The following is a 26085-nucleotide window of genomic DNA, read 5'->3' on the forward strand; positions in this document are numbered from 1 at the left end:
GATGCCAACTCTATCCCCACCACTAACACCACCACCACACCACTTCCCATGAAAAAATGGTCTCATTCTGAGTAAAAAGAAAATCAATATTGCGTTTTTTCAATTGTTATTCAAACTCAACTGCTACCATTCTCGTATTGAAATGTTCAGAGACAATAAAATAAACTGACAGAAATCTCCCTCTTGTAGTTTTATCTAAGAACACAGTGATTATGATCAAGTAACAAGTTTTCTCTTCAAAGGCAAGTCTAGCAAATGAATGGAGCATCGTTCTCAACTATAGTTTCTCACCAGAGTGGAAAGAGACTTTGTATTACAAGAGTGCATTTATTTTAACAAGAAATAATGCAAAAATAAATAAAATTATTGATTTGATGGCTATGACACCGCCCCACACTATGTTGATTGCCGTTTGTATAAAAACGTTTTTTTAAAAATTTTTATTATTATTTCTTTTTTTTTTTACTGATTAGAAAATGCATAAATTGCCATTAAATTACATTAGTTTATTATCAGAGTTCTTTTGTTTGTTTTTATTTTATTTTATTTTGATTTTGTTTTTATTATTGTAGTCAGTCAATGTATAAATCTTGTTTTAAGGAGAGAACGAAAGTAACTTAGTTTGTTGTATGCTATCAGTTAATGTTTTCACTCTTAAGTATTGAATAGAGGGGAAATCTAACAGAAATTTAAATGATTCTTCAATTCAACTAAAATATTGAAAAACTGTATTCACAAGACTAAAAGAAAAATCGTGAAACGAATGCAAAAGGGGGTTGTTTTAATCAAATAATACTATGCTATATCATATGTTTGTTTTAGTCTATTATTGTTGTTGTTGTTATTATTATTATTATTATTATTATTATTATTATCATTATAAAATTGATAATTGTTATCATTAATATTGTTGTTATTATTATTATTATTATTATTATTATTAGTATTATTATTATTATAAAATTGATAATCGTTATTATCATTAATATTGCTGTTGTTGTTGTTATTTCTTATTAAACTTCAACTAAGTTAGATAAAAGCAAACAAAAATACTGAACTGCATGCAGAATTATATTATCTTTTTTTTTTCTATTATCCAATAAACATCTTTGTGCAATTATTACCCTAATTTGAAAAGGTAACATCATTTATATGCATGAAGATATGTGCTGATTAATAGAGGTGCAGTTGCTACTGAACTTCGTAATGTTAACAATTAAATAACTTCATGGCATTAGAGAAATTTTTTAAAAAGTGTTGGTTAAGAGCTTTGTAAATTAGTTATTAACAAAGTTAGTAGTGATTGTTTGGCTAAACTAATACAATCTTTGCACACAAAGGCATACCTGAAGAACCAGCGTTTGGGGAAGAAGAATCTGCAATGAATAACATTTGGAATTTTTATATGTTAATATACTAACAGAAAATAAGTTAGAATATCATTTGACAGACTTAAAAACTGTCACTGTGAAAACACACACACACACACACACACACACACACACACACACACGTACACACACACATGAATATGCATATCAAATGTACTCAAATCCAGGTGGAATCAGGAAAAATTTAAGTGAAAGACCCTTGGAAAGAAAAAAGGCAATATGATTTTTAACAAGAATCTAGAAAATGAATTTGTTCTATAAATGAAAACATAGGATTTGCTAAGATTTCTTCCAATATTCAGGTACCTCATTGCTGCCATCATTGGTATTGTAGTAACCATCACTGCCATGACTGCTGCTACCACTGCTGCCATCACCATCATAGTCACCATCATTGCTTTTAAATATTTACTTTTCCATGCATAGGTCAAATGGAATTGGTTGAGGCAAATTTTCCATAGGCTGACGATATGTGCATCTCTGATCATGAGCAGAAGTAGTGGCAGAGCATCATAGTCATGTGTTGAGAGGAATTCTTTGGGGATTTGGATAATTCACCTTTGGAAACATGGGTGTTTCATTCAACATCCTTAAACAACCCTTAGTCAGGGACCGTTTGAGCAAGATGGGCTACTTGATCTGAAGAAAATTCTAACTGGGCCCCACCTGCGATGTCATGTACTGTTTATCTTGATATGAGATCACTATGTCGCACACATGGTTGTCATGCATGTGCCTGGTGTACCCTTACTAGATGGGTAGTCATGATGGGTATACTGGGCTTTGTATATTTTACTCCAGTGTCACTTTAATGGCATTCACTGCTCTCTCACTCAATAATAATAATAATAATAATAATAATAATAATAATAATAATAATGATAATATTAATAATAATGTCAATCTTTTCTACTATAGGCACATGGTCTGACATTTTGGAGGAGGGGCTGGTTGATTACATCGACCCCAGTATTCAACTGGTACTTATTTTATCAACCCTGAAAGGATGAAAGGCAAAGTCAACCTTGGCAGAATTTGAACTCAGAATGTAAAGACAGTTGAAATGCCACTAAGCATTTTGCTTAGTGTGCTAACAATTCTGCTAGCTTGCAGCCTTAATAACAACAACAACAACAACAACAACAACAATAATAATAATAATAATAATAATAATAATAATAATATGATAATAATAATATATATGTGTATATACGTTTTGTTTGCAATGTCCTATACCTAGATATGCACCTATATATACAGGTAGACGTAGGTATGCACATACCTGGACGTATATATGCATATACTCATTTATTATTTGTTTTACATGATCGAACGCCTGCGTCATCCCTGTTGTAAGTAGTTTTTTCCACTTTATATTTTCTGACGCGACTCTATCTCTTTCTCTATCACTTTTTACCACTCTCGTTCTTCCTCTGTTACTACTACGTATCTCTCTTTACCCCTCTCGTTCTTCCTTCTGTTACTACTATACCTCTCTCTTTCCCCTCTCGTTCTTCCTTCTGTCACTACTATATTTCTCTCTTCCTCTCGTTGCTCACCTATTCTTCTACTTCCTCCCCTTGTTTCTCCCTCTACCACTCTCTCTCTTCCTTACCCATGCCTGGTCACATGCTTCCGGTCACTAATCCTTTTCTTCTTTGGCTATCGCCGAGCAAACACGGGAACTTACTTCGTCCCGGCTTTCAGTTCGTGCCTCACAGCCTTCATATACACATAATTTTTCACGTCTGGCCGCATAGCCTTTTCCGTTTGTTTTCCTGTCTTGTTTTTTGTCCGCCACTACATTCCTCCATGGCACAGGTTTAATTTGTGTATACAAATTTAATTTGCGGTCCATGGGAAGAGCTATTTTAACGATGCGTCCTACCCAACTCTTCGAAACGCCGGTGTTAAAATGGGTGTAGCTGATGAAGGAAAATGTTCTCTATGTGGCTTGTGTGTTTTCTGTACTCTGGTTATTATTATTTTCTTGTCTACGTTTTGTTTGCAATGTCCTGTACCCAGATATGCACCTATATATACAGGTAGACGTAGGTATGCACATAGCTGTACGTATATATGCATATACTCATTATTATTTGTTATATATATATATATATATATATATATATCATCATCATCATCATCATCATCATCGTTTAACGTCTGCTTTCCATGCTAGCATGGGTTGGACGATTTGACTGAGGACTGGTGAAACCAGATAGCAACACCAGGCTCCAATCTAATTTGGCAGAGTTTCTACAGCTGGATGCCCTTCCTAACTCCAACCACATATATATATGTGTTTGTGTGTATGTATGTATGTATATATATATGTATATATAATATGCTTTTTTGATTTTCTGTTTATACAATCCACTCTCAAGGCTATGAGGCTATGGTTAACCTGGAGCTATGATAGAAGACACTTGCTCAAAGATCAATGCAATGGAACTGAACCTGAAATTACGGGGTCAGGAAGCAAACTTCTTATCTACAGAGACTAGATATAAGAAATAAAAAAGCCCTTGCTATTCTCCAAATAAAACTAAAATTAAAATCTATTCCACGAATCTATTTTCTTTTACAGATAGAGGTTTTAACCTTTGAAATTCTTGTACAGTATTGAAAATATGTATTCATCTTGAATCAGATTTTTGGGTAAACCGTGATGTGTATATTATAGTAAATTCTCAAATTCAGAGCTGTCAGTAAACCAAGGACGAATTTAATTTACTAAATTATCAAATCTAGCCAAGTAGATAAGTTATCAGGCTGTTGGTTATCTTTAATTTGGTTTCAGTCCTCAAGCTAACATTGTGTGACATCATCTAATGAATTATTTAATTTCAGTTGTGCTCCAAGTTGAAGCAATGTTTGCTTCTAATTGTTTACATAAGAATTATATTGAAAGTCTTGTTTCTTCAAGGCTGCTAAATCTGTGCTTAAGTTATAATGGTTATAGCAATATATTGAGAGAATTATTCTTGATAACAATAGATTTTGCAGCTAATATTCACAGGCTATAATTTCAGGGAAAGAGTGAGAGAACAAAAAAAGAATGATTCTTTCAAATGATTATGACATTTTTGGTGCAACCTATTCTTATCAATGTGGCACTATTATCCGACCATTAATTTTATAAATTAGAGAAACCCTATAGATTTTGGTTCTTTCCTATGTTTTCCAGTGACAGAACAAAATAAAATTATTAATATTTTTTTATACTCAATCATTTCACATAATAATAATCATCATCATCGTTTAACGTCCGCTTCCCATGCTAGCATGGGTTGGACGATTTGACTGAGGACTGGTGCAACCGGATGGCTACACCAGGCTCCAATCTAATTTGGCAGAGTTTCTACAGCTGGATGCCCTTCCTAACGCCAACCACTCAGAAATCTATAAATGCAACATACATATGACAATTCCTCTCAGGCTGTACTGGAATCATACATTAGGAATCATTTGATTTCGAAATACTGCATTTTTATAAAAGTTGAAAATTTTTCAAAAATATCTTTCTGTATTGTTAATTTGAAAATAGAAATAATTCTCTGATTCCGGGTAGTTAGGCCAGATATATTAACTTGGTACCCAGATTGAATCAACTAGAAAAAGAATGTATCTAGACAAGTTGTAATGAAAACATAAGTGGACAGATCATAGATGTCTCAGAAATAATCACATCTCGAAGTAGATAATGGCAGTAACCATAGCAACTAAACTATACTTATGGGCAATAAAAATCAAGAAAGCAGTCAGGAGTATAGATTTCAGTCCAATTCTGTGAATCCCAGGCCCATAAAAACTAGATGGTAAAAGAGAACTAATCAAAATTGAAAAACAGCTAAAAGACATTTAACAATTCGCTCCACTCAAATCATGGTAGAGAAATATAATTTTAAATGCGTTTAGCTCAGAACTTTGAACAGAGTTATTGAGAGGGAATGGAAACCGTTTGATTGCACAGAAGAATAAACTTCATGGCACTAACTCTATACAAATAATATTGTCAGATGGCATAATTTATCCCGTTAACCTATTCTATTGTAGAAATTCATCATCAAAATAGGGAATGTATATATATAAATATATATAAGAATGTATGTATAGATATATATGTATGTGCATGTTTTTATATATATATATATATATATATATATATACATGTATACATGTATATATATATATATATATATATATATATATATATATATATATATATATATATATATATATATGTATATGCATGTGTGTGTGTGAATTTATATATACATATATGTGTATATGCATATACTCAAGTAATATATATGCATGTATGTATGTATATAATTTATTGAAGTTAACTTTGGTAATTTCATGAAATAATATATCTAGCTTTCAATTTGATTTAGTGTTACAACAGCCATTTCAATCAGATGTGTGACTTTTTTTTCCCATTCAATAAAATATGAAATTTCAAAGATAGTTTCTTTTCTAAAGAAGCATTCCTAATTCAGATTAGATTTTATATAATCGAAACCTGTCATGCATTTTTCAATTAGTTTATTGGTTTCCAAATAATTGGTATTAAAACAATCATCTATGTTTACTGTGTATATAAATATATACACACACACACACACACACACACACACACACACACACACATATATATATATATATATATATATATATATATATATATATATATATATATATTTATATATATATATATATATATATATATATATATATATATATATATATATTCATACACACACACATGTATACATGTATATATACATATATATATATATATATATGTGGGCACAGGTGTGACTGTGTGGCAAACAGCTTGCTTTCCCTCCTCATGATTCTGGGTTCAGTCCCACTGTGTGACACCTTGTGCAAGTGGCTTCAAGTGGGTGTACTTGGTAGATAGAAACTGAAAGAAGTCTGTTTCATATATGTGTATGTGTGCATGTATGTGTGTGCTTGTATGTATGCATGTTTATATGTATATATGTATGTGTGTCACTATTTCCTTGCCTTAGTATTGCATGATAATATTAAATGAGAGGCATCATGATGCAAGCACTGTCTTTTATTTCCAATGTTCTGGGAGAAGATGTTTGATCATGTTGAACATATTCTCTTACTTGCAAGCAGGTGAGGGCATCTGGTTGTAGAAAATCTGTCTCAGCAAATTCCATGTGATTCATGCCATTTTATTTACCATTAGGCAGACAAACTATTCTATATTTAAGAGATGAGGAATTCTATACCTTATTTACACCATTTACCTTATTTACATTCAACGGATATTTGTCCTCATCTTGTTGGGGCATAAAGTGTAGTGGTTAAGAGTGCAGGCTATTAACCACAAGATTCCAAGTTTGATTCCAAGCAGTGACCTGAACACTAATAATAATAATAATAATAACATCGCAAAATACCTTAGGAATGAGAACACAGGTTCGAAATTTCCCCAAGACACCTGATGAAGGCTGGAGGGTATATCAACTGAAACGTTGTGTTAACAACAAACAAGATGAGGACAAATGGATATTTGTCCTCATCTTGTTTGTTGTTAATAAATGTAAATAATGTAAAGATATAAACTGATTTTACCCTGTATATTTATAATTACCCAAGATGTCCAACCCTGTCACACTACATCACAGCAATTCTAATTGAAAATTATATTAACCCTTTAGCATTCAGATTAGTCTGTCAAATGTAATGCTTATTTATTCACATTGTCTTGAATTAATCATGTATTATCTCACAGCTTCAGATTTCAACGATGTGATCGTTTATTTTTAGAATGACGTTGTAGAGTAGGAGTGATGGGCTGGATTGAGCTGGTTTGAACATAAATCAGGTTGAGTATTTTGGCCAAATATAGCTGGTTTAAATGCCAAATGGTAAAAAGTAGACAGTCAACATGTGAGGAGCAACTCAGATAAGCAAGCATGTTCAACAAGTCAGATACTGAAACACAGCTCTAACAAGATGATATACACCACAATAAGTGAAATATCAAAGAAATAGAAAAGATTGTGGAACTGAAAGATCTCATTATGTCGGTGAACCTATTAACTCACGTGAACATACATTTCTATAATATTAATGCTTTTGTCTTAGTTATTAACCTCATTCTGTTTAATATAGAATATTTGAAGCTTGTTATGTCTTCAGATAAAATATATTGTTGTAAGCAATAATTTGAACGACGAAAAGAAGTTATTAATTTGGATAAATTCTGTTAATATTGTTTTGGACTACTTTTATTACTTAGTAATATGTTTAATGTAGTCGTGGCAATTACTGTTCTTTAAATATAGTTATATGAAATGAATAATATATTTCATATTTTATTACAAAATTGGAGTCATTCATTATATTGCAGCAGCAAGAATATATCTATCTATCTATCTATCTATCTATATATATATATATATATATATATATATATATATATATATATATATATATATATATATATATATATATATATATGTGTATATATATATATATATATATATATATATTCTCCTCTCAGAATGAAGTTGTGGTATGTATATATAGATTTATATATATATATATAAATCTCCACTCTTCTCTTGGTTTTCAATTATATATATATAGAGAGAGAGATAGATAGATAGATATAGATATATATACATATCTGTACATGTACATATACACACAAACATACACATAGATATATATTTATTTATATATGTGTATATATATATATATATATATGTATATATATGTATGTATATATATATATATATATATGTATATATATATATATATATATATATATATATATATATATATATATATACGTATGTATATATACACACACACACACATAAGAAATGAAAATAGATTATAAAAAATTATCAAAAGAGAACTTAAGAAATAAAAATTCAGTTGTTCTTTTATTCTTTATTTGTTTCAGTCATTTGGCTGTGGCCATGCTGGAGCACTGCCTTTTTAGTTGAACAAGTCAACTCAAGGACTTATTCTTTGTAACCTTAGTACTTATTCTATCAGTCTCTTTTTCTGAACTGCTAAGTCACGGGGAAATAAACTCACCAACATTGGTTGTCAAGTTATGATGCGGAGACAAACACAGACACACAAGCACACACACACACACATACACATACCTATATATATATATATATATATATATATATATATATATATATATATATATATATATATATATATATGTATAGATATGACGAGCTTCTTTCAGCCAAGTCCACAGGCAAGTGGCTGTTCTGTTGGGTAAAGAGTGTTCTAGAGTATAAACATACACATTTTTATGGTAAAATGCTAGTGTTTCTGAATTTTTGTTGAGTAGAGAATTGTCAGCAGAATAATATCCAGGATTTCTCCTATATACAAAGTACCATGTCTTTTTTACTACCTACACTTGCTTTAATTATGTATCAGTTTATTCATGTGATTATATACATATGCAGACACACCCAAACACACACATACACACACACACATATTAGTTACATATAACTATCAGCATATGAATATATATTCATGTTTATATGTGTACATGCATATCTATATAAACATACCTTATCAGTATTTACATGTTAAAAATATATATCTCTCTATTGCTAGCCACTAAACATTCTTTATTTTCTCTACTTGTTTCTTTATGTGTTCATTCTTGTGGAAGGGCATAGGCTCGAAACATTAAAGATTTGTTCACTTCCCGAGTGTTAAACTAATACATTTGTTTGTTGTCTACATCACCTGTCTTCGTCTTTATATATATATATATATATATATGTATGCATATGTTTATATAAACATGCACACATACACTCACACACACCTATATACACTACATTTATCCTTGTGTAATACACACTTATATATAATGTGTACCGTGAATAATTGGCAAAAAATCTAGGGAAAATTGTTGTCATATATAATAAGCAGAGATTGTTTTGAAAATTGCAATGTAAAGGAAAAGAAGTATTCAGTCACGTTTATTATAATAGTTATATGAAATACACTAAAAAAAAAAAAGTTGTTGTATCCTAAATGAAGCAATAAACAAATTCAAAAGTAACCTTTGAACTTCACCAGTATAAGGTTTAAATGTGCTTCTGTCATGTAGCCTGCATCATGAAAAAATCATGATGTATTTTTTCTCGGAAATCAATTTTATTTTTATAAGGACTGTGTCTTTAAATAAATCTATTTTAAAATTTACTATTCACTTCCTACAGTGATGCACACATAATTGTGTTGCCCCAGGAGGATAAAATACAAGGTTTTTAAGCATAGATTAAAAAAAGAGTTTTCCTATGTCATTATATTAAATAATTCTCTACATGGCCTTTTTATTCTTTAACATCAGCCATTCAGGATTAGACAATAATTATTTCCTTTTGTTTAGTTTAAATTTCTGTTTTAGTTTGCTAATTTATTAACATCAGCTTCTCAATAAATTGAAACACAACATTTCAGTTTACAGGAAGTTAAATAACATTTTAAACACTCTATTTAGTATTTGTTACATAACTTCTTTGAACACAAATTGTGTTGGTATTGTACATATATAGTAAGAGTTTATAGTACAAATTCTTTCTTGATAAAAACAAAATAAGCAATGCTTCATTGCTATCAATGTCAATTTTATTTTTTTTGATTACTTCATGTCAAGGATAATGAGCAAAATGTTGCTGTACTTTGTCAAGAATTGATCGATTCGATTTCCGATGTGGACATACTTATAGAAATATAATGATCAATTTAAAATATTACCATAGAAAATGTAACTTTATTAGTGATTTTAACTCTTCGTTAAACATTGGTTAGCTTGGTTGATATAACATACTTCTGATCATGCCAAGCCAAAAAGGGTAACACATTTGACTGGAAAAATCGGCAACAGAGAGCAATTGTAATGTTTAAATTTTAAAATCCAGGAAGTGCATATTATGCACGGATAAAGGCAGTATGTATATATACATCTTATTTATTAGTATAAATATATATGTGTAAGTTCTGAGTGTGTGTGTGAGTGGCATATAAATATATATATACACACACCTATACCCCTCCTCCCAACATGTATAGTTAAACATAACTTATTGACAGTTATTTTATAGTTCACTGAGCTACATTTTATGGGAGGTGAAAAATATCCTCTAATAATTAACAGGTGGGTAACTTCATGAGTTATATCATCTTAAATTCATTAATTATTGCTCAGACAAAAGATTTTGCTTTTGACTCATCATTTAATTCTACTTTGGTGCTCTAAAGTAAATAACTGGTGAGACAGGTTCTGCTCAGCAGGTTGCTATTAGAGCTCGTATCATTGTAAGCCCTTCTGAACAGACAATTGGCATTAATGGAGTGAACAGAGTCAGCTTATTTTTTCAAGAAGAGTAGAAAAATTTAGTAAAATCTTATAAGACGGAGATGGCCAGCATATCATTTTAATAACAAAAGACCTGACGCTGATGGGGATAATAAATAGAATTTCAAGACATAAAGAAGCTTACTTCCTAACAAATACCTGGTTTTACTTGAAAATGATCTTTTTAATCACCTAAGAAATGTCAAATTCTGGAAATTTAACAACAAATTCCAAATTCATTTAAATAGTAACCTAAATTCCTAAGTGAATTCCAATAAAATACATGCTACTTCCAATAAGAATAAAAATCTTTATAGCTTAGGTAAAACCATTATAATATATTATTGTCCAAAAGTATCTATAAAATAAATCTTTGCATCACCTATGATTTTATCAACCTATAAACAAAGATTACCACACACACACACACACACACAAAAGAAATTGAGCATAATTCTAAGCTCCATATTTACATTGTATCATCCTTTAGATAATAAAACTAATTTTTCTAGTCACCCTAACCAATCTTGCCAAACTAGGTTTAGGCACTGGCAGTAAAAAAGATCCTCAATTCTGTTATTCTAATAAGTAGAAAAATCACGCATACAAACACAATGGACAAATAGCTTGGAACTAACAGAACAGAATCAAAATATCCATGATTAACAAACCATCTAATTTACACTTTTTTGACCCTGTGGATTTTTTACCTGCTATCACTAAGCTATAGTTTGTTTATTACATGTCATAAAACATCCTATAAGAATCTGATTATAGGTAGAATTCTTTCAAATATTTCTTTCAGTTTTTGCATTCACAATTCCAATCCAGCCAGAGCTAACTTTACTTTCATCCTTTTGATGTTAATTAAGTAAAATGCCAATCAAGTACTGGGGTTGTTGGTATTAATTAACTTGTTCCCCTCAAAACAGCTGGCATTTTTTCCTTTCCATTTCTTTCAGTAATTGGACTGTAGCCCTCAGTTCATTTTCTTAAGCCTGATACATATTTGATCAGTCTCTTTTGCCAAACTGCTAAATTACAGGGACATAAACAAACTGATGCCAGTTGTCAAGTAGTGGTAGGGGACAAACACATTCACAAAGACACACACATGAATTAATACATATATACATATATATATATATATATATATATATATATATATATATATATATATATATATATATTCTTTTATTTGTTTCAGTCATTTGACTGTGGCCATGCTGGAGCGCCACCTCTAGTCGAACAAATTCACCCCAGGACTTAGTCTTTGTAAGCCTAATACTTATTCTATTGGTCTTTTTTGCCATACTGCTAAGTTACGGGGGATATCAATACATGAGCATCAGTTGTCAAGCGATGGTGGGAGGACAAACACAGACATACAAACACACACACACACACACACACACACACACACACACACACACACACACACAGATATATACGACAAGCTTCTTTCAGTTTCCCTCTACAAAATCCATTAACAAGGCTTTAGTTGGACTGAAGCTATAGTAGAAGATGCTTGCCCAAAGTGTACTCTAACATTGTTCATCTATATATGAAGTAAATGTAAAGATCTCCTTCAGTTGTGAATGACCAGGGGATCACAGCTAGAAAGTTCTCCTCCAAGGCACAAGTCCAAGCAAGGTTGTAAGTGGAAGACCAGCAGTCACCCATGCATTCCATTCTCCCTTCTCCATGCTACTGATGTTGCCCAAGGGAAATGCAAAGGCTGATACAGCTTGGGGCCAATGATGTTGCAACTCATTTCTACAATTGAATGAACTTGACCAACATGAAATAAAATGTTTTACTCAAGAACACAACACACAAGAATCGAACTCATAACCTCACGATTATAAGCCTGATGCTTTGTGTACACACACACAAATAACATGTTTATAATTAATATTTATTCAAAAGAAGCATCAATGCTGAAAAATAATTAAATCTAAGCTGCTAATTCAAAGAAAAGGAAAAGGCAGCAACTAAGTCACCAAAGGGTGGATTATTTAGAAATATAACTGGAAAAATATATATGATTGTCAGTTAAATATTTCCTACATTAAATAATTGAAATTAACTATGATTTCAGAATAAATAACTGTGGTATTTGAGAATATATATGGTCAAGTTAATAATAGTGTTACTGTTGCTAAAAAGTAAATATACTAATCTTGTTCATGAAAACTAATGGCAGAAAACTTATACAAGAATGTTAATAAAGCTACATCTAGAAAGATATATTGAAATTTTTGAGAAGTAAACAATACATACTTTTAAAATAAATATTAGTGAATACTGACAAGTATTTATATAGCTATAAGCATGTATAAATATCTTAACTTATCTAGAACAAATATGAAATTCTCAAAGAGGTGAAAGAAGTTATTAAATGAATATTATAGGAAAAATATAATTAAAAACTTTAAATTCTGTTAGAGAAAAATTCTGTTACAAATGAAAGCCATGTAAATAAAATTTCTACTCTGAAACAATCGTCCTTAGTTTAAAGTTGTCTAACAGAATAACAAGCAAATACAAAGAAAGACACACATAATGTGTTGATATAAGTATGCATGATTCTATGTACAAAGACTTAAAATTGTTTAAATCTCTCTCTCTCTCTCTCTCTCTCTCTCTCTCTCTCTCTCTCTCTCTCTCTCTCTCTATATATATATATATATATATATATATATATATATATATATATATTTATACATGTGTACACATATCTATCTGTATATATCTATATCTATCTATCTATCTATCTATCTATATATATATATATATATATATATATATATATACATGTATAAACCTCTCTCTCTCTCTCTCTCTCTATGTATGAATGTATATATATACATACATATGTGTATTTACGAACATATGTATTTGTGTATATATTGCTTGTTGTTTCCACCTTATTTTCCATCATAGAATGGGTTTGGACAGAGTTATTTGAAGTAAGTTTTTATGGCTGGATGCTTTTCCTGTGGCCAATCCTTTTTCTGTTTTTCAAGTATCCACAGGTTTTGGGAAGTGCAGAGTTATTGGTTATAATTTTGACAAAGGATATCAACGTCAGAGCATGGCTTTGATCAAAGCTGTGACAAGCCTGCAATATAAGCATTCACACAGATTTGTGGTTTTGAGTTTATTATCTGTTATCTATTTATTCTTCTATCTATATATACTTTTCTCTATTTCAACTATAGTACATAATACATTTTCATAGTCATACATAGATACGTATCAGACAAATACAAATATATATATTTCCACACACATACACATCCATACATACATATATACACACACACACACACACACACACACATATATATATATACATATACATTATACGTATACATATATATATATATATATATCTATATATATATATATATATATATATATATATATATATACTTACATACATATATATATATATGTATATATATATACATACTTACATACATATATATATATATATATATATATATATATATATATATATATATATATACACATACATACATATATATATATATATATATATATATATATATCAGACTAGCATATTGAATTGAAACACACACACACACACACACACACACAAACACCAACACATATCAAAGATTTGCATTTGACTAAGACCTAAGAGTGGCCCTGATGTACATATTGGCATTAAGAAATATATCATCCAGTAGATGATATTTAATATAAACTGTATATTATGTATTAAGAATATATCTCACAACATACAGTCTATAATTATAATTGAAACTTGTGTGTAGAAATAACAAGTGGCCTAATACAAGTTATAAAACCCTCCAGAGCCGTCCGTCTCTCATAATACATAATATCATATATATTTCATAAAGCTTCACAATTTCGCTTTGAAAATAGACGTATAATGAAACATATTTTATACATGACATACACTCAGACTTGGAATGCATATTTTTTTAATATTATTTTATATGGATTTACCTTATTTAATAAATGATATAGACAAATAGTATTCAGAAATCTTTTCATACATATATTCATAATATGCAGATATAATTCGTTTATTATACTGTGAACATGAAAGCTTTCATACATGTATTCATACATGGTATAAAGCATCCATGTATCTATTCATGCACGTATTCACAATACACATAAACATATCATTCATACCAACTGTAGACATATAAACCCACATAATTCTTAGCTTACATCTATTCTCAATTACACAGTTATAGTAGTTTCATAGAACCACAAGGAAAGCCAAAAACACATTTACATTCTATTTAAAATGTGGTGGTAGCGACCATGTACAGTTTGCATATTGATAGATATTTAAAATGAATATATTATACATGGAGTGTATGTCCATGCAACACTTGAATTCCAGACACACAAATGAATATAAATATATAAATAAACTGAAATGTAGATAAATAAAAGGGAGAAAACCCAGTTCACAAAGTCAATATTGATACGGTCCAAATGTAGATTGCATCGTAGGTCAAGATTATGTTCTTTAGTAAAAAAGTAAAATATAGGGATCAGCAAATTAAAAACAAATATATAAATTTGGGTATCATACAGTATTACTTATTTACAGCAGATAGATTAGCAGAGGAGGCGCAATGGCCCAGTGGTTAGGGCAGCAGACTCATGGTCATAGGATCACGGTTCCAATTCCCAGACCAGGCGTTGTGAGTGTTTATTGAGTGAAAACACCTAAAAGCTCCACGAGGCTCCAGCAGGGGATGGTGGCGAACCTTGCTGTACTCTTTCACCACAACTTTCTCTCACTCTTACTTCCTGTTTCTGTTGTGCCTGTAATTCAAAGGGTCAGCCTTGTCACACTGTGTCACGCTGAATCTCCCCCGAGAACTATGTTAAGGGTACACGTGTCTGTGGAGTGCTCAGCCACTTGCACGTTAATTTCACGAGCAGGCTGTTCCGTTAATCGGATCAACTGGAACCCTCAACGTCGTAAGCGACGGAGTGCCAACAACAACAACAACAACAACAGTTATCTAATCTGTTAAGTGAGTTCCAGTCAGGATCAGTTTTTAAAATTTTAAGATTAATCAAGGCAATAAATGCAGACAACTTATTTAATAAAGGGACCTTGGAAAAGAAATTTGCTGTTCATCCTCTATACTTTTCAACTTTCCTTATGTTAGTGAGCAATATAACAAAATCCCATTTCATATCAAAAGTTGAGCCACTTTCCTTCAATTTCCAAATGTTGGCTGATGGGCAAAGTCAACTTTTCTATTAAGATTTTGGAAAAAATAAGCGTAAAAGTAAGGTCTGTTTATAAAAGTATTTACATATATACATTTATACCTATATAAATATGTACATATATATATAGATCGTTGACCAAACACCATTCAATTTTTTTTCTCCGTGTTTTTCTCCTTGTTTTCTCCGTATTCTTTTTGTTGAAGAGCGTAACTCAAAACGTCAAAGACTTTCTGTATTCCCGAGTGTCAAACTAATACATCTTTTGTTGTTTACACCACCTGTCCTCGTCTGTTGTTGTTTTTTTTCGTACATTCTCCCATATATATATAAATATATACATGTATAAGCATATATGAACACACAAACATATGTATGTATGTATGTATGCATGTATGTATAGAAATCAAAATTTAAAACAAAGACAGGCAAAACAACAAAAGTCAGAAGTGCACACTCAGTGAATGTATTAGATTGATGCTCAGAGAAGGTTTAAGATGTGAAAAAGAGAAGGGTGATGTTTCAAGTATGGCTCTTCATAAGAAAGAGGAAAGAGAAAAAGTATCCAGAGAGAGGGAAAAGAATAGTTTGATAAAAAATAAAACGATGTGTGCTTTTACATGGCTACCTTAGGGGTATAGGAAATAGTTTGTTTTTAATATTTGTTTAAGCTTTCATGATAACAAGTTACGATATTTTGTGATTGAAGGAATTTAAGGAATTTAAACTTCAAGTTCTTCAAATTTTATTATGATTTCATACAAAATAAAAATAGCAAAAAATATTTCATTTTCTAGCTATTTTAAGTTTGTACAAATACTTCGTAAGCACACACTGTAGCTGTGTAAAGACACACAATTAATAAACAAAAATTCAGCTTTGTTTAGAAGCTGAAGCTCTTACCTTTTACCCGGAGCTGTACAATATGTATCAATTTTTCTTGTGCACTAACTTGACATTCATACAAACCAGCATGATGAGGTTGAACATTTTTTATGAGCAAATTCCACTGTGTTTGTCCACTCCGCTCCACTGTTAAGCTAGGATCCTCTATAAATGTATATGCTCCAATTGTTAGAGGATGTTTATAGGGTAGCTTTCGCCATATCACCTGAAAGCAAAAACATTAAAGAAAATTAATGAAATCCAGCTTAGAGTTAAATGATAAAAACGATGCATGAGAACACACATCTGGCTGGTCATTCCTACAAATGATTTCATCTGTTGCATTACTTTTCTTCAAGCATCTTGTAATGAAATCCATACACACAAGGATAGTAAAAATATATAATATCTGAACTTATGCAAGTCTCAATAAGAGACTATATATATATCAGTATTCTTCATAATGACTCCTTTTCTCTTTTTCTCTCTAAACTTATTCTTGTAGATTAATAACTTTCTCCTCTGCCATCTCTCTACTGCTTCTGACCATGCACTTGATTTTACATATCTCTAGCATTGAACTGATTGACTATTGAGAAGACTATGTTCATCATGTATGGCTGTTTGGTTAAAAGTTCACTTCGCAATCACATTAGTTTGAAGTTCAATCCCATAACATGCGCCTTTGCATCACCAACTTCTATAATAGATCAATGCCGTGTAAATCATAGATGGAAATTATGTGAAAGATCATTGTGTGCATGTGTGTATATGAGTGTGTGAGTGTATGTGTGTGTGCATGTGTGTGTGTGTCTGTGTGTGCACATGTGTCTGTGGGACAACCACAGACACACAAACATATACACGCACATACATATATATGACAGGCTTCTTTCAGTTTCTATCTACTAAATCCACTCACAAAGCTTCATACAAGTTGTATCCCTTGTTTTCAGGCATCTGTAAAAGCATGACTATTTATAGAAAAAATATAACTTCAGTTGAAACAGACAAGAGTTGGTGACAGGGAGGGCATCCAACCATAGAAAATTTGCCTCAATGCATGCCATCTGATAGTGTAATCATGGAAAAGTAGATGATGTTAAAATGATAATGGTGATGTGTGTATGCATGCAATATAAAGATAGGAATGCCCCAGATGTAGCTTCAGCATAAGTACAATCCTCTCTATAAAAGAAATAAAATACATTCTAACGATAAACACTTAAACTATAATGACAGTCTCAACTGGAATCAACTGAGGTTATTTGCCAGATCCTTAACTTCACATCTTACTATCTATAATACATACTTTTTTCACAAAACAAATTACTGTTTTTCTTTTTGCAATCATAAAACTACTGGTATTTTCATAAAGCCTGGAAGTGACATACAAATTAAACCCCTTGTTTTCTTTATGTCTACATTGTTCTTGTTACCACATATACTCACACGTACATACATACACACATGCAAGAACACACACACAAACACACTCATACATATACACATTGTATAATAGCATTCAGCTTAGCCCCAACTATGTACTTAGTAGGATCTTGTCAAATAAATTTTGATTTTCTCAAGTTGTCTTTTCTTCAATGAGGATATTTCTCTGTAAAAATGGTAACAAGATGGTCTTAAGAGTATCTTAATGAAAAAAATAAAAAGAAAAAAAATAGACATAAACAAAAAACATTCTGAGCAATTGTTGGCAAAATAACAGATTTAGAAGCAATAAAGGAATAGCTGGAATAGTCAGACTAGATTTTTTGCTTTAACCCTTTGCCTATTACATACTGTGTAATAAACAAGGAGGGAAAGGGTTTATTATATAAATTGCTAATTGAAAATATTTAATAAAACCTTTTTATTTATTTTATTTATATTTCAAACATTTAAAAAGAACAAAAAATAAAGCAGAAAGGATAATTCCATGATATGCAAAGATTGTTTTAACTTACAACTATGACTCCTAAAAGAAACTAAAGAATAAGTGAACATAGACAGAAGTAGCTGTGTGGTAAGTAGCTTGATTACCAACCACATGGTTCTGGGTTCAGTCCCACTGTGTTGCACCTTGGGCAGATGTCTTCTACTATAGCCTCAGGTTGACCAAAGCTTTGTGAGTGGATTTGGTAAATGAAAACTGAAAGAAGCCTGTCGTATATACGTATGTGTGTGTATATGTTTGTGTGTCTGTGTTTGTCCCTCCAACATTGCTTGACAACCGATTTTGGTGTGTTTACATCCCCCGTAACTTAGCGGTTCAGCAAAAGACACCGATAGAATAAGTACTAGACTTACAAAGAATAAGTCCTGTGGTTGATTTGCTCAACTAAAGGTGGTGCTCCAGCATGGCCACAGTCTCAGATTTATTAATGAGAGGAGGAAGAAGATTCTGTGACATTCATGCTATGTCATATGAAAGATACTAATAAAGATAAGTAAAGCCAAATGGCTTCAATGCGATCATATTATGGATTTAGCTTTTCCTAGCCGTTAATTCCAAACAACAATGCTTGCAGGTGTGAAGAGTATTAGCAATATAACTGAGAAGAAATGGCTTCATCAGGAAATCAAAACCTTTGCGTGCTCTTCGTTTGCCTGAAGCTTAAACCAACATTCCACTGTTTGCCACTTAATTATATAAATATTGGAAAACATCAAATGTAAAAGCTGGTAGTTGAAGGGATAATATCTTCTATGACTTTTATTTGTTTACTAAATAGACATCAAATATAACCTGACTAGGAGTGTATGGTGTTGATGATGATGTGAGTTACGGTGGTGATGGTGGTGTTGATAGTGTTGATAGTGGTGGTGATGGTGATGGTGATAGTGATGGTGGTGGTGATGGGGTCCTTAATCTCTTGACCCTCTGGACTCTCAGAGTATCACAGGAAAGAATATTTTCATGGTCTTTTAAATCCTCGCCTAAATTAAATTTGCTTTTGGATTTGAACTTAGTAATTAATAAGCTAATGAGTATCTTATTAATTCGAAAGGTATCTCACTGTTTTAATTAGTTAAAATTATCCTAGCCATTAAAATTCATTTGCAGTCAAATGAACAAAACTAAGGAGCTGTTACCAAGGACACCGAACTTTGTAAGTGAAATGATCAAATAAGAACTTTTATTACATTGCCTCTGTCCAACACCAACACACTACCAATATGACTAACGACCCAACTACTCCTCAACCAAGGAGTTTCAGGTTCATTCCCATAACTCAGCACCAAGGTCAAGTGTTTTTTTTTTCTATAATTCTAGGCTGACCACCTTGTGAGTGGATTAAGTAGATGAAAACTGAAGGAAGTCACAACCCATGCCATGGACAATGGACGTTAAATGATGATGATGATATATATATATATATATCATCATCATCATCATCATCATCATTGTTTAATGTCTGCTTTCTATGCTAGCATGGGTTGGACGATTTGACTGAGGACTGGTGAACCAGATGGCTACACCAGGCTCCAATCTGATCTGGCAGAGTTTCTACAGCTGGATGCCCTTCTTAATGCCAACCATAATGTATTTTATGTGCCACCTGCACAGGAGCCAGTCCAGCGGCACTGGCAATGATCTCGCTTCAATGTCTTTACACGTGCCACTGGCACGAGTGCCAGGAAGGCGATATATATATCTCTTTTACTCTTTTACTTGTTTCAGTCTTTTGACTGTGGCCATGCTAGAGCACCACCTTTAGTCGAGCAAATCGACCCCAGGACTTATTCTTTAGAAGCCTAGTACTTATTCTATCGGTCTCTTTTGCGTAACCGCTAAGTTACGGGGACATAAACACACCAGCATCGGTTGTCAAGCGATGTTGGGGGGACAAACACAGACATACAAACACATATACACATACATATATATATATACATATATACGACAGGCTTCTTTTGGTTTCCGTCTACCAAATCCACTCACAAGGCTTTGGTCGGCCCGAGGCTATAGTAGAAGACACTTGCCCAAGATGCCACACAGTGGGACTGAACCCGGGACCATGTGGTTGATAAGCAAGCTACTTACCACACACACACATGTGCATATATGTGTTGCGCGCATACGTGTGTGTGTGTGTGTGTGTGTGTATGTGTGTACTTGCTTATGCTTTCACTTCTCCAAAAGTCTCTGATCTACAGCATGGAAATTGTCACTGTTTCCCCTAGCAACAAATCATCTCTACTGGCTTAGTATTTTCAACGATATGTAGAATAAGAGATCTTTCACTTGAAAAACAGATAATGGTTAGCAATAGGAAATGACATTTGCCAGTAAAATGTTGTGAATAATATATTCATCTAATTCTTGCCAGCATGGCAAAACAGTTGTGTAAATGAATGAAAGAGAAAACAAACAAAATACAATTTATATCAGGAATCATCAATAGCAGAAACACAGAGTATTTAAGCTTTTGTTGTGTAGTTTCATGCTGAGACCAACATCAACCATATTTTATAAGGTCAATGATGACATCATGAGCAGATGGTCAGATGCTGGTGAGTTATGTGTGTAAAATATATTGACAGCCTTACAACTTGACTTGTGTTAATTAAACTGCAGCATATTAATGCATTTCTGATTGCTAAGAATACATATAATAATATGCGTCTGACATTATGCAAACTGAGATTGATGGTTATCTAAAGACGTATTCTTTATCCTTAATTCAAATTTACTCTACCATCTGTCATATGTGTATTTATGGTCAGTAGACAGATAAGATAGAAAGATAGATAGATAGATAGATAGAAAGATAGATAGATAGATAGATAGATAGATAGATAGATAGATAGATAGATATATATATATAAATAGAGAGATGAGTGGAAGGCTAACAAGTTAGGCAGATAGATATAGTCGCATAAATGGATAGATAACAGGTTTACATATATAGATAGACTGACAGATAGATGAACAAATGGACAAGTATATCAATATACAAATATGTAATATATATCAATGCGTGGATCATATTAATTATTATGCATTAGAATATACACCATTACAATCCAGCCAGTTCCAGCTTTGTTTACATGGATAATGAAGCAGGGATTTGGAGTGGGACATTTTACTGGAGCCAAGTCTTTCTCTCTTTCATTCTTTTTCTCTGTATACACCATCTTGAGCGTGACCATTGCCAGTACTGCCTGACTGGCCTTCGTGCAGGTGACACGTAAAAGCATCCACTATACTCTCTGAGTGGTTGGCGTTAGGAAGAGCATCCAGCCGTAGAAACTCTGCCAAATCAGATTGGAGCCTGGTGTAGCCATCTGGTTTCACCAGTCCTCAGTCAAATCGTCCAACCCATGCTAGCATGGAAAGCTGACGTTAAACGACGACGATGATGATGATGATATATATAAATGGAACAAAAACGCAGTAGAGGACAATAAAACATCTGGACAGATAGATGATACAAAGGCAGAGAGGAAAAGCAACAAATAGAGGGACAAGATTAAAAAAACGGCTCATTTCATGGCCTTCTTTCATCAGTCAAGTTTCTAGATACTCCTTACAGTTTCGGGCAGTTACACTTGAGATTGTTCGAATCTGGTTGCCCCCAAAAAATCTAAGCTAAGAGCATTAGATTTTTTGTAAGAAAGCAAAGGAAGGTGTACAACAAATAAGACAAAAGAAAACAGAGAACCTGTTATACAGTCACAAATACAAACAACAAGAATATAGCAACAGGTGTCTTTTGACTAATGAGGATGAGTCAAATTGAGCAGGTGTGTATAGAGTGAAAGCCTTGAGGCAGGAACATAGGAGATGGTCATAAGAGATGTTGGTGGTCGGTCGGCATTCAAGCCAAGAAGAAAGATCATGGCTGACCAAACAGCAGGCAGTCACGTGGAAGGAGGAGAGAGGGGTAGGGGCAGAGGGACTGAAGGATTAGGGGAAGACAGAAAAGAGAGAGAAAAAAGAGAAAGGTGCAAGGGAGATAAACGAAGAGGAAGAGTAGGAATTAAAGAAAAAGAGGGCCAAGGAATGTGAGAGAGGGGGAGAGAGAAAAAGAAAAGAGGAAGAAAGTATGAGAGGGACTAAAAGACAGAGTAAAAGTATCGTACAAAATTTAGATAGATACTTTGTTACAAGGTGAGCAAAAGTGTACATATAACACCCACACACACACACACGTTTATACTGCATGAATATCAACATTAGAACAGGTGCACTAAATCTCTGTATGTCATAATAAGAGATGACTAAAAGTGATAACAGGATGACAACAAAGAGGAGTCGTCTGGTCATGAAAGGCTGGCCCAACCCACGTAGACATAAAATGATAATGAGAAGGGGTAAGAGGAAGAGGAGAGGAACGAGAGGGACATTCGGGGGGGGGGGAGTAGAGTGGAGGAGGAGGAGGAGGATGTTGGTGACAATTCTGATAGTGACACTGATAATTCTATCAACACCAGTGATGAGGGCAAAGATGATGATAATAGGTTGGAAGATAAGCAGATAGCTACACGGATAATAAACGGGGCTGCTAGACAGATTTCCCTAACACACACACACACATGCAAGATGAGTGGATGAATGAATGCATGGAGAGATAGATAGATAGATAGATAGATATAGAAAGAAAGAAAGAGATAGATAGATAGATAGATAGATAGATAGATAGATAGATAGATAGATAGATAAATAAATAGGTAGATATATAGATAGATAGAAAGAAAGAAAGAGATAGATAGATAGATAGGTAGATATCTTTTTATTATAGCCACACAGGGCTAAATACAGAAAATGGACAAATTACAAAGTAGAGCTTTTCTTGGGGGGGGGGGGGATAATTTCGATCAAAAGGGATCGCGGAAAAAAAAGGTGGGGATTTCGATCAAAAGGGATCGCGGGAAGAAAAAAAAAAAAGATAGATAGATAGATAGATAGGTAGATAGATAGATGGATATTTTATTTTGCTGATATTAAATTCAAAGTAGTATGTTTTAAAACAAAAGGTTCCTAACACAAACAAAAAGAAAAGACATTCTATGTTATTTAATACACAACAAATGTAAAAAGAACAAGACAAAACAAAAAGAAAAACAGAAAGAACAAGAAAAGAAAAGCAAATAGCAAGATTTCAGAAAGGAAATTATAGACTGAGAAGTTGAACAAACAAGATTCAATCAAATATTAATGTATTAAATTAGACAGATAATCAAAAAAGATAATAATGTTCTTCGCTTCTTCATGAGACCTGATACATGGGAAATAAAAGAAAAGGCGAGCTGGAAGAATTGCATGGAGAGAAAGATCGATGGATGTGGGGAGGGGGAAGAATCACTCCATGCTATGAAAGAGAGGAAAAAAGAGAGATAGAGGTGGGGGGGGGGAGAATAAACAAGAGAGAGAGAGATAGAAAGGAAAACAGAGAGAAACAATAAGGGGAAGATAAAGAAAGAAAGAGAGTAGAACAAACTAGAAAATGAACAAAAATGTGTTCCACGAACATTAATATTTGAGCTTGTATTATTTTTATTGTACAATATATGCGTGTGTATATCTCTCTCTCTCTCTCTCTCTATATATATATATATCTATATGTACGTACATATTTATATATATGTAAATATATATATATATATATATATATATATATATATATATACATACATGTGCGTTGTGTGATATATATATATATATATATATATATATATATATATATATATATATATATATATGGTTATTTCTGGTTGATGAGTAGTATATATTTTTATGTTTTAAACAAAACATTTTCTTCTAACAAAGTGTTTTTTTAAGCAAATGGTGTACCAGCAATGTGATACTGGCCTTTGATCATTCGTCTAGGTCAGCAGCTATACCACTATCAAGTTGACCAGTTCTGACCCTGGAGTCATTAGTGGTTCCAGATGTTTCTTCGTTTATTGTAATTAATCAGTAATGTAGCATTTATTTACAAAATCACATTTAGAATCTCTCTCTACTTCTCTCCTCCTCTCTCTCTCTCACTCTAATTTCTTCAGTTATTAAGTGTAGAGGAACACCAGCCAGCAATGGATTTTTTCAATCATGACATCAGATGCAACAAGTTCAATAATAGTTATAAATGAACTTGCATTTATTCCATACACATTATTCTTATTCTTCTTATCATTTCCTATTTATTTATATATTTATTTACATTTGTAAATATTGGCTCCCATAACAGTGGCATTTAAAAGGCACCATCTGAACCTGGTCGATGCCAGTGATCCCTGATTGGCTTCTGTGCTGGTGGCACTATTCAAAAGTGATCGATACTGGAGCCACCTGACTGGCTACTGTGCTGGTAGCATGTAAAAAGCACCCATTACACTCTTAGAGTGGTTGGCATTAGGAAGGGCCTCCAGCTGTAGAAACATTGCCAGATCAGATTGGAGTCTGGTCCAGCTGCTGGCTTTCCAGACCTCAGTCAAACCTAACCCATGCCAGCAAGGAAAACGGACGTTGAACGATGATGATGATGATGATATATGCATACATATATATATGTGTATGCATATATGTATATATATATATAAATACACACACACACACATATATATATATATATATATATATATATATATATATATATACAAATATGCATATACAACTGCACACATATATATGTATACATACAAATATATATATATATATATATATATATATGTTTGTATGTATGAGTGCATATACATGAATATGTTTAAGCACATATGTAAAGTGCTTAAACATTTTTATAACTTTTGTTTAAATGAGAAAATTCTGTTGTACCAATTAGTTGCTATTTTATCTTAATTAAACCTATTTCACATATTGCTTCTGTCATGAATTGAAGCCACAAGGTATCAGTGTATGCTTGTGTGTATGCGTGTGTGTGTGAGTGTTTGTGTGAGTGTTTGTGTGATTGTGTGAGTGAGTGTGTATGAGTGCATGTGTGAGTGTGTACATGAGTGTGTATGAATGTGTGTGTGTGTGTGTGTGAGTGTGTGTGTGTGCATGAGTGTGTGCATGTGTGTGAGTGTGTGAATGTGTGTGTGTGTGTGTGTGTGTGTGTGTGATTGTATATTTGCAAGGCAATGAATATAAGTGTGAGTAAATGCTTGTGTATTCATGAGTGTGTTTGCTATGAGAGTGAT

General features: G+C 32.4%; 1 protein-coding gene across 1 annotated transcript in view; it reads right to left on the reverse strand.

Moving 5' to 3' along the window:
- Positions 1–26085, reverse strand: part of LOC106872298 (neurotrimin) — a 233675-nt gene that overhangs the window by 124011 nt on the left and 83579 nt on the right. Inside the window, exons 2-3 of the mRNA XM_089360816.1 lie at positions 16960–17167; positions 1347–1376 (exon numbers count right to left, since the gene is read on the reverse strand). Of these exons, the coding sequence (XP_089216942.1) occupies positions 1347–1376; positions 16960–17167 (238 nt within the window). The remainder of the gene's footprint in view (positions 1–1346; positions 1377–16959; positions 17168–26085) is intronic.

The sequence above is a fragment of the Octopus bimaculoides genome, chromosome 12, assembly GCF_046866305.1.
Source record: "Octopus bimaculoides isolate indiv1 chromosome 12, ASM4686630v1, whole genome shotgun sequence".
NCBI classification, from domain to species: Eukaryota; Metazoa; Mollusca; class Cephalopoda; order Octopoda; family Octopodidae; genus Octopus; species Octopus bimaculoides.